General features: G+C 36.9%; 1 protein-coding gene and 1 pseudogene across 1 annotated transcript; one reads left to right on the top strand and one right to left on the bottom strand.

Annotated features, from left to right (window-relative positions):
• Positions 1–1,661: 1,661 nt before the first annotated feature.
• On the top strand, positions 1,662–3,676 carry LOC147381740 (L-type lectin-domain containing receptor kinase IX.1-like). Its single transcript, XM_086430026.1, has one exon. The coding sequence runs from the start codon at positions 1,712–1,714 to the stop codon at positions 3,674–3,676; it is 1,965 nt and encodes a 654-aa protein (XP_086286152.1). The 5' UTR covers positions 1,662–1,711.
• Positions 3,677–4,626: 950 nt separating this feature from the next.
• Positions 4,627–6,950, bottom strand: LOC147381739 (L-type lectin-domain containing receptor kinase IX.1 pseudogene; annotated as a pseudogene).
• Positions 6,951–10,947: the final 3,997 nt, after the last annotated feature.

The following is a 10,947-nucleotide window of genomic DNA, read 5'->3' as shown; positions in this document are numbered from 1 at the left end:
AAATAACTTAAAAAAATGAGCCCACATGTCATGGGAAAATTTGCAATGGATTAGAAGATGGTCCGATGATTCTCCATTTTCTATACATAACACACAGCAACTCGCCCCACACCAATCACGCCGCATCAACAAATCTATCGTTTGAATCCTTCCTAGGGCGGCCGTCCTCGTGAAGAAAGCTCTTTTTTATTTTGTTTTGAAAGGTATAAGAGGTATTATATATTAATAATTGGAAAGCAGATGGTAGAGTTGACCCTTGAAAAGCAAATGCTACTAAATTATTGTGCCTCATTCTATCTAAATAATCTACATTCGAAGAAAACTCTTTAAATGCATTGAACATGATGCGTCACCCAATTCTCTATCCAAGGCTGTTGACTTTTTATTTTAGACTAACATTAAACTGATGCGGTTGACGTGGCATGTGTGCACAGAACCATAGATCTTTTTTCCTTGTGTATCCCGAAGAAAAAGATCTATGATTTTTGCACATGCCACGTCAACTGCATCGGTTTATCACGACCCTTTATTTTATGTTGAGTCATGATAATCTGTCGCTCTTTTTTCAGATCCTTTGCATCGGGGGTACACAAGAGAAGAGTAATGATTTTCTGATTCCCCCACGCTGCACACTCAAAATACTCTCCTGATGTGGCATGTGCTAGAACCATAGATCTTTTTTGCCTCAGGATACACAACTACAAATATTTATGGGGATGTGCAGATGTGTATCCCAAGGCAAAAATCTATGGTTCTAGCACATGCCATGTTAGGAGAGTATTTTGAGTATGCCATGTGGGGGGAGTCAGATTATCACGACTCCACAAGAAAAAGATCTATGATTCTGTAACGAGCAGGTCAGGGAGCACATGGGGCGTCTGAAAAAAGAGTGTTAGATTGTCATTAGTCTCTTATGTTAATCCCTCGAGTTTAAAGTTATACAATTGTTATCTTGTGGATCTGATTTCTCAGCTACTCCTCTTTTGAAAGATCACTTGACTCACTATGAAATTTCTGTTGATACCTATTCAATATTACACAATATGAGAACCTGTTTCAGAGTTATGGCAGACTCATGGAAAAAAAGATTCAAATCAGTGAACCTTATGAAGCTGAACTTGGCTGCGTGAATCCTGTCTGTGTTATTTTATCTCTTAATAAGTCATAGTAATGGTGAATTGTGATTGAAACCCAAAAATAAAAAGATTTGAGTGATTCTAACTAACTATATATCTTCCAAAACATAAGAAACAAATTTTAATATATTTTAACGTGCCAGACACTAAGATTTCTTCTCATTGACTTACTCTAGAAAAACATATCTCACCAGATCAATGGTTCAGATTGATTTTTAAGGTACTACATCAAATTTAGTACACGTGCCAGGTCAATGGAAGAAGCTTGGCATGGTAAAAATCAATTTATTATGTTCCCATGAACATTATTGTTCAAGTATGAACATTATGTTGAAGTGTTTCTTCCTAATCTTATATTAGGTCTTTCTTTATAATTTGAGGTGGTGACATTGTTATCTTCCAAAGTCCAAACAGCCATCTAATTATAAAATAATAGTAGTAGTTGATACTTGAGCATCAAGACATGGAAAAAAAGAGAGGAGCAATTTATGATAAATGTCGAGTTGCAGTATGAACACTCTTCATTTCTTGATCTCATTCATCCCTCCTCTTTCTCTACCTCAAGAAAAGTCATCATGATCATGTCATTCTACAAATTTCCATCTAAAAACACCCATGTCCTTCTCTTCCTATTTCTTTCCTTCTTTCTTGTTCCCTCTACTCTCTCACTTTTCTTCAAAATATCTCGGTTTGATCCCAATACCGCCGACATTCTCTACGAGGGTGATGCTGTGCCTTCTGTAGGAGCTATAGAATTCAATAAAGTCAATTACTTAAGCCGTGTTGCTCGAGCTACCCATTCTGAAAGGGTGCACCTTTGGGACGCTTCCAGTGGAAAGCAATCAGATTTCACTACACATTTCTCATTCATTATCGACACCCGGGGTGCTCCCTCATATGGTCATGGGTTAGCATTCTTTCTAGCTCGTGTTGGCTTTCAGATCCCTCCAAACTCTGTTGGTGGATTTCTAGGCTTGTTTAACACCACAACTAGTGATGCTACAGCCCAAAATCAGATTGTTTCTGTCGAGTTTGATTCTTTTCCAAACCCTGAATGGGATCCTCCTTACGAACATGTGGGGATCAACAACAACTCGATTGCTTCAGCTAAGTACGTCAAATGGAATACTAGTTTACACAGTGGTGATACCGCTAATGTTTGGATTACTTACAATGCTACTACGAAGAACCTGAGTGTGTTTTGGACTTACGAATTAAATCCTATTTTTAATAGAGATTCTCTTCTTACTTACACTATTGATTTGATGCAAGTTCTACCAGAGTGGGTTACAATTGGGTTCTCAGCAGCTACGGGTCAGTTTGTTGAGCGACATATTCTTCGATCATGGGAATTTAATTCGAATTTGGTCATAAAGGAGACAGAAGGAAATAATGAGAGAAGGATTAGATTGGTGGTGGGATTGGTTGTTTCAGTAGCTGGTTTGATAGGTGGTGTTGGTATAGCATGGATAATTCTGTCGAGGAGAAGCAAAGCAAGGAAAGAAAAAGAGAGGGCCAACCTCACATCGATAAATGGTGATTTCGAAAGGGGAGCTGGGCCTAAGAGGTTTTCTTTTAAAGAATTAGCCTTAGCAACCAACAATTTCTCAGATGAAAGGAAGTTGGGGGAAGGAGGATTTGGAGGTGTTTATCGTGGGTACTTGAGTGATTTAGATTTAGCTGTGGCCGTAAAGAAAATCTCCAGGGGTTCCAAACAGGGGAGAAAAGAATATGTAACTGAGGTGAAGGTCATCAGTCGGTTGAGGCACCGAAATCTTGTGCAACTCATCGGTTGGTGCCATGAAAAAGGTGAATTCCTACTCGTCTATGAGCTCATGCCAAATGGGAGCCTCAATTCTCATCTCTTTGGAAAGAGGAGTCCTCTCACTTGGGCTATAAGATACAAGATAGCAGTTGGTTTGGCCTCTGGATTGCTCTACCTTCACGAAGAATGGGAGCAATGTGTAGTACACCGTGATATCAAATCGAGCAATGTAATGTTGGATTCAAGTTTCAATGTGAAGCTTGGTGACTTTGGACTAGCTCGGCTCATGGACCATGAACTAGGCCCTCAGACTACTGGCTTGGCCGGGACTTTAGGCTACTTAGCACCAGAGTACATTAGCACGGGCAAGGCTAGTAAAGAATCCGATGTATTTAGCTTCGGAGTGGTGGCCTTGGAAATAGCTTGTGGGAGAAAATCAGTCAATCCCATGGAAGAGGAATCTCAAATGGGGTTGGTGGAGTGGGTGTGGGACCTCTATGGGAAGGGAAGCCTTCTAACTGCAATCGATGAACGATTGTTTAAGGAGTTTGATGTGAAACAAGTGGAGTGTTTGATGATTGTAGGATTGTGGTGCGCGTACCCTGATCACAGTTTGAGGCCTTCTATAAGGCAGGCAATTCATGTTCTTCAATTTGAGGCAAAGACGCCAAACCTTCCACCAAAGATGCCTGTTCCTTCTTTTCACATCCCTGTTCCAATGGCTAGTTCTAGCGAAGCTTCAAGGATAACTTCTAGCCTTGAAGTGGGTCGTTAAATTTGTATGGTATGGAAAACATGTATGTATGCATGTTTGTATTCCATTTATGTATGTTTGTGTACATTCATCCATTGGCAATATTTTGGTCATTTTTGTGTTTTCTCTTGAGGTGACTCCAACACAACTCTCTTAGCTATAGTATTATAATAAGAAAATAATGAAACAAGTAACAAAATGTGTAATGGCATGAGCCCAAAGTTTCGAGGAGCCTTTAACCTAGTAGAACGTGTCGCTTACCTTGTCAAATTAAATCAACAATCTAGTTCAACTCCAACTCTTAAAACAAATTCTATTGAAATCCTAAGCTTATCAAAATGTGGGGTTGCCCCCCCCCCCCCCCCCCCCCAATCTCCAATGCAAGAGAGGATTCCAACCACCATCATGAGAGTGGGTGATGATTATTAACAGCTCTCTCTGGTCTCCCCCTAAGCTCTGCCCTGCCATGTGAAAAAAACCAATCTTTGTGGATATTAATCAATGGAATACCCGGCCAAGTACAAAGCTGATTCTCTAGAACCTATGCATTCAAAATTGACATATTTTACACTAACTAGATTTCTCAAAGTACTATGTTAATTAAGAAGAAAACTTGCATCCAAATCTAAATCAGATAGGATAGATGGATAAATCTATCTTTCTATGAATATTGTTGAGTTTAGTCCCACGTCAGACACAGCCTTGTCTCTCTCCTTATAAACTCCTTAGCCTCTCCACTCATCGCCAATTGATTTTGAGCTGGACCCCCAAATTTATCAAATATGTCTTTAAAAAAAATGAATATACCAGGAATGATGAACAAAACTTGAAATAAAGGGAAAAAAATGATCGAAGATACATGGGTGACTCTTCTATATCCAACATGCAACTCCTACTCCACCTCTGGCTCCTGCTTTTTTGGTAAAAAATAGTTTAATTTCAAATTTTTGATGACACTCCTGATCTCAGCATAAAACCGCTTCTTGGGGCTTTTCATAAATAATGATTAATATAATTAGTAGGATAAATCTTTCATTAAAAGGAAGTTTTATTACATCAAGATTTCAATCAAACAACTTACCCTAAACATTGTACAAATCATCATCTAGGCACCGAGTGCAGAAGAGCTGAAGAATCAGAAAAATGAGGGGAAATACTTACTTGTGATGAGTTGGTGGTGCAACTGCTATGCGAATATTGACTTTGATATGTATGAGAGTCAGTACCTGTGCTGGATGATGCTTGAGAGAATCCACACACATTCATTGAAGACCTGAAATGTGTGGGAATCGTCATCTTATAGGGAAGATCGGGCAATGGAGCTTCAAATTTAAGAACACTAATCGCTTGCCTTATAGAAGGCCTTAAATTAAGATCCATATTAGCACACCACAACCCAACGATCATCAATTGCACTATTTGTTGCTCATCGAAATCCATACTTAGTCTCGCATCTACCGCTTCAAGAAGTCTTCCACTTCCATAGAGTTCCCATACCCAAGCTACCAATCCTACCTTATGTTCTTCCTCCTTAGGTTCAACAGCTCTTCTGCCACACGCTATTTCCAATGCAACAACTCCGTAGCTATAAACATCCGATTCTTTACCAGCTTTTCCGGTCATAGCACACTCGGGGGCCAAGTAGCCCATGGTCCCAGCCAACATGGTTGTTTTCATTCCCAATTCATGATCGACAAACCTTGCTAGTCCAAAATCTCCGAGTTTAGCATTAAAACTTGAATCCAACATCAAATTGCTTGATTTAATATCCCTATGCACCACGCATTGTTCCCATTCTTCATGCAAGAGCAACGCCGAGGCCAAGCCAAGGGCTATCTTGTATCTGAGTGCCCATGTTAACGTGATTTTCCCTTGGAAGAGATGAGCATCAAGACTACCATTAGGCATTAACTCATAAACAAGAAGTAATTCGGCTCGTTGATGGCACCAACCGATGAGTTGTACCAAATTTCTGTGTCTCAATCTACTGATGATCTTCACTTCTGAGACGAATTCCTTTTTTCCTTGCCTAGATCCTTGGGAGACCCTCTTAACAGCTACATCCAATTTTGAATCAGTCAAGAGACCTCTGTAAACCCCTCCAAACCCTCCCTCTCCAAGCTTCCTTTCCTCTGAAAAGTTATTTGTCACGCTAGCCAATTCGCTATAAGTGAACCTCTTAGGCCCCGTTCCCTTCTCAAAATCATCGTCGGTGGACATGTCGCTCATTATATCATCATCTTCTTCTTTCGCTTTAGATCTCTTCTTCCACCAAACAAACAATATCAGACCCAACCCACCAACTAAAACCGATCCACCAACAACTGAACCAATCACCATCCCAATATTATTCTTTCCTCCTCCTCCACCTCCACCTCCACCTATAACTCCATCTCCACCTCCGCTAGTATTAAGTTCTGTCGAATTAAAGCCCCACGAATAAACTTTATGTAACTCGAAAGACGACCCTGTAGCCGCTGAGAAACCGACATCAACACATTCAGGTAGAACATTACTCAAATTCACAATATGAGAAACTATAGGACTACTAAAAACAGGATTTTGAGCATAACTCAAGTACACACTCAAGTTTTGGCTTCTTGAATTATAACTAACCCAAGCATGACCAATAGAACCATTCTTTAAAGCATTCTTATTCGTAGTATTCCACGTCGCCACCGAAACAATCGAGTTAACATCAATACCCACATGATCATATCTAGGATCCCACTCATTCGGAAAGGTGTCGAATTCAACAGCAACAATTGGGTTTTGTGATGAATTGAACTTCAAATTGGAAGCAAATAAGCCGAGGAGATTACCGATTGAATTAGGTGGGATGTTGGAGTTGTTGGGAGCAAGGAAGAAGGCTAGTCCATCAGCACCATCTGGTGGATACAGCATTTTGATTTCGAAAGTGAAACGTGTGTCAAAGCTGGCTAATTCTTGAGTGGTAGAGTCCCAAAGGCGCACGGGTTCAGCGTAAACAGCTCGACCGACACTGTTGCTAACGAGCTCATCACGTTGGTTTACTGTAAGTTTAATGAATCCAGGTACGTGGGAGGCATTTCTTTGAAAATTTATCTTTGTTGGGTATGATTGAAAGTCTGGGTAGTTGAAGGTAGTTGCATTTGAAGATGGTATAAGAAATAAGAAGAACATCAACAACAACAATTCGAACAAGGAGAAAAGGGTTTTTGGAGATAGAATTGGAGAGGTTTTTGAGTTTTGCAGAGCCATTGCTTTGTACTAAGATGGCTATGGAACATTTGAGGTTGAAGAGGTTAAGGAAGGACTTCATTTATGAAAGTTCATGTAGTTTGAAAATATTTTCAAGGTGTTTTGGTATCGCCCCTATAAAATACCTTGAATTAGTAAAAACATACTAATCTTTTAATTTTTTTGTCCACCCCTTTTCACATTTTTAATTATATTGGTTGTTTGGATAATTTTGGCTTAAAATGGGGGATATGCCCCTTGGGGGGCATATTTTTTTCAAAAATTATAAAATAAAGTACTGTGTTGATCCTATGATGAACATCTCTACCAACGTAAAAAGGTGCTTATTTTGTAATTCAATCTGACAGGATAACTTAAAAACTCATTAACGTGATAAGTGCAAGAATTGTATAATTTTTCCCTCGGGATACACAATTGTGCATGTTTTATAAGGATGTGCAATAGTGTATCCCAAGGGAAAAATCTATTGTTCTTGCAAGATACACATCAATTGAGTTTTTGAGTCACTTGATATGTTGAGTTACAAAATCATTACTCTACATAAAATATTTTAATTTCAAAAATTATAAGTTATCATTTTCAGAATTAAAATGAAGTCTACTATTTTCAGAATTTTCAACTATTTCCCTACCCATTGGATAATTCCCCTAACATTAAGTAGAAACTAAAAAGTTCAAAAATAAAAATTCAAAGGGGTTAGATTGAAATAATGAAAATCTAAGGAGATTTTACGTATTTAAAATTTTGGAAGGAAGTAATACTATAAATCCCCATTTTTTTCTATTCAAGTGATGAAACTGGTTGTTGGTTTGTTGTTGGCTAAAAATTAAATTAATTGTATCTCGCGTTTATTAGATGAATTATTTAGGAAAGTCAAGTCTTCTCTCCCTCTTTTTCCTTCTTCCCTCTCACGTCATAGAGATTAGAGACGTCTTCTTTATTTTAATACTTTATGATTTTTATTAATTATATATTTATTTTTTTGTCTTCACATTGATCTTTGATGTGTACACAAACCTTAAGATTTTGGGATCCAACTAGAGGGAAAATATTTTTGAATTGGATTGGATCAGATTTGATTTGGACATGATCCGAATGTTATTGGTTCAGGTTTGGAGAACATTTTAAGATATGGATAATCCTAATTAATGTTGTGCGTGCGTCAATCAAATAAATGGCTAGGAATCATCCATCAAACTGATTTCTGGTGTGCCTAACACAAATGTGAACCATTACTGAAAAATTGGATGAGATTCGGTTTCATATATACTTTGGTAGACCAGCCGTGCTCGGTCTAATACATTTTTGACAAATACCTCAATTTTTTTTTTTAAAGATCCTTTAGATAGCGAGATGTGGAAAGAGGCGTACAACCTAATAAAGGCACCTTTTTGACTTGTATTTTTAATTTTTTTAATTTTATTATAGAATAATGATAAATTTGACTAAAAACAAATTCAAATATAAATGAATAATGATTTTTCATATATATGTTTTCTCAGGATACACAAATGCAAATCTTCATAAAATATGAATTTATATATCTCAAGGAAACAGATCTAAGATTTCAAATCCATAACATGCCAGCCGAATACCAAGTAAAGATTTTTTTTAATTGATGTGGAATGCGTACAGAATCATAGATTTTTTTTCCTTATGTAGGTTAAGGAAAAAATCTATGGAAAAAAAATCTATGATTTTGTGCACATGTCACGTTAGTAAAGAATGTTTTTTTTTTTTTTTAGTTTCTCACGATTCTTTTTCATAAAAAAATAAAAATTATAAATGTCTCTCCAATTTCATTTTAGAGATTTATCTCTTTATCCTAATTTTCATCATAATCCCACTTATTTTGCCACACCAACTTTCAATTATAACACAACCGCCTCTATTGATAGCTCAATAGAAAGTTCCAAGGGTGGAATCAGGATTTTGTGGGTTGAGGTAAGGCAATTAAAAATTCTTGTAAGAACAATAGTGATGAATCATTCTGTTTTTTGTGCCACTATTATTAGTGTAGTAGTATAAAATTCTTATATTTTTTTAAATTTTATTTTGAGGGCAAATGCCTGTATTATAAATCGGCTCGAGAAGTTCAAAGACCATCCATCAAGAAAAGCCAAAGAATAAAAAAAAAAAAAAAACATAGAGATGAAATGAAATTATGTGCTTATAAAAAGCCAAAGAATAAAGGATGTTTCATAATAAAAGTTTGGGGTGTACATCAATATAAAAGTCCTTTCTCTGAGATTCAAATATAAAATTATGAGTCCAGTTCGTATGCACCCGGCGTGGAGTGTAAAAATCCTCCTCCCACACCTCGTTGCCAATTAGGATTCTCTCCAAGGCAATAAATTAGGAAGCTTCTCCTGTAGAACAAATCAAAATTTATTTTATATTGTTATTATTTACAAACACTGTCCATTCCCCCAGGATTCTTTCTAAATCATAACTTCAAATATCTATGTGCCCTTCCATAAAATTATGATTATTTAAATTTCGTAACATATGACAGGTAGGATGGTGCATGCACCCCAGATAGACTAATCTCACCTAAAATGGGGATACTCCCTACGCTACCAATAAATATATAAAAAATATAAAATCAATTTTAGTGTTTTGTTCTATAAGGAGAATCTTAATATATATATATATATATATATATGAGTCTCGTTCGGCATCCTACACTTTACCTTACGTATTTTGTCCTACATGGGTTAGAAGTTTTGGAATAGATTGATTTTTGGTGAGGATGATCTCTATGATGAGGAGATCATCCTCACCAAAAATCAGTCCATTCCAAAATTTATAATCCCATAAAAAATGGTTTACAAAAAATGAACGGTCCACGATTTTTCAACTTGTAAACATGGAATTAGAAATTTCGGAATGAGCTGATTTTTGGTGAGGAGGGTCTTCTAATTATAGAGATCATCCTCACCAAAAATCAGCCTATTCCAAAACTTTTAACCCATGTAGGACAAAACATGATGGGCAAATTGTTAGGTAAATGGTTGGATGCCGAACAGGATCCTATATATATATATATATAGGGTCCTGTTCACCACCCTACGTTTTACCAAACGTGTGTTTGTCTTACATGGGTTGAAGTTTTGGAATAGGCTGATTTTTGGTGAGAATAATCTTTATAGTGAGGAGATCATCCTCACCAAAAATTAACCCATTCCAAAACTTTTAACCCCATAAAAATATTTACAAAAAATAGACGGTCCTTGATTTTTCAACTTGTAAACATGGGACTAGAAATTTCGGAATGAGCTGATTTTTGGTGAGGAGGATCTTCTAATCGTAGAGATCATCCTCACCAAAAATCAGCCCTTTCCAAAACTTCTAACCCATCTAGGACAAAACACGTTTGGTAAAGCATAGGGTAAAATGTAGGGTATTGAACATTTCCCATATATATATATATAACAAAACATGTTAGACAAATTGTTGGGCAAAATGTTGGGTGTTGAACAGGACCCTATATATATATCGTGGACCATCCATTTTTTGTAAACCATTTGTGATGGGATTAGAAGTTTTAGAATGGACTGATTTTTGGTGAGGATAATCTCTATGGTGTAGAGATCAGCTTCACAAAAAATCAGCCTATTCCAAAACTTCTAACCCATGTAGGACAAAACATGTTGGGCAAATTGTTTGGTGCCCAAGGGACCCATATATATATATAAAATATAAAATCAATTTTAGCGTTTTGTTCTACAAGGAGAATCTTTCTAATTTTATGTTTTGGAGGGTCCTAATTGGCAAAGTTTGAAATGTGGGAGGAGGATATGTACCCTCCATGCTTGTTGCATACGATTTGAACCCCAAAAATATATATTGCACACCAATATGTTTCATACATACCATTGAATAAAAAAAGCTTGACAACTTTGACTCCCTGGAATGAAATACAGACAATTAAGTGGAAGCATCATTTTTTACAGGGTTTACCTTTTCGTGAGTTAAATATAACAAAATTCCAATTCCAACTCACTCTGTTTTTTAAAAGAATTTCAAAACATGAAGTGCAACATGATAGA

Source organism: Akebia trifoliata, unplaced genomic scaffold, assembly GCF_017979445.1.
Source record: "Akebia trifoliata isolate Shusen 1 unplaced genomic scaffold, ASM1797944v1 Contig00282, whole genome shotgun sequence".
NCBI classification, from domain to species: domain Eukaryota; kingdom Viridiplantae; phylum Streptophyta; class Magnoliopsida; order Ranunculales; family Lardizabalaceae; genus Akebia; species Akebia trifoliata.
The sequence above is the reverse complement of the archived record's forward strand: the minus strand, read 5'-3'. Positions and strand labels throughout refer to the sequence as shown.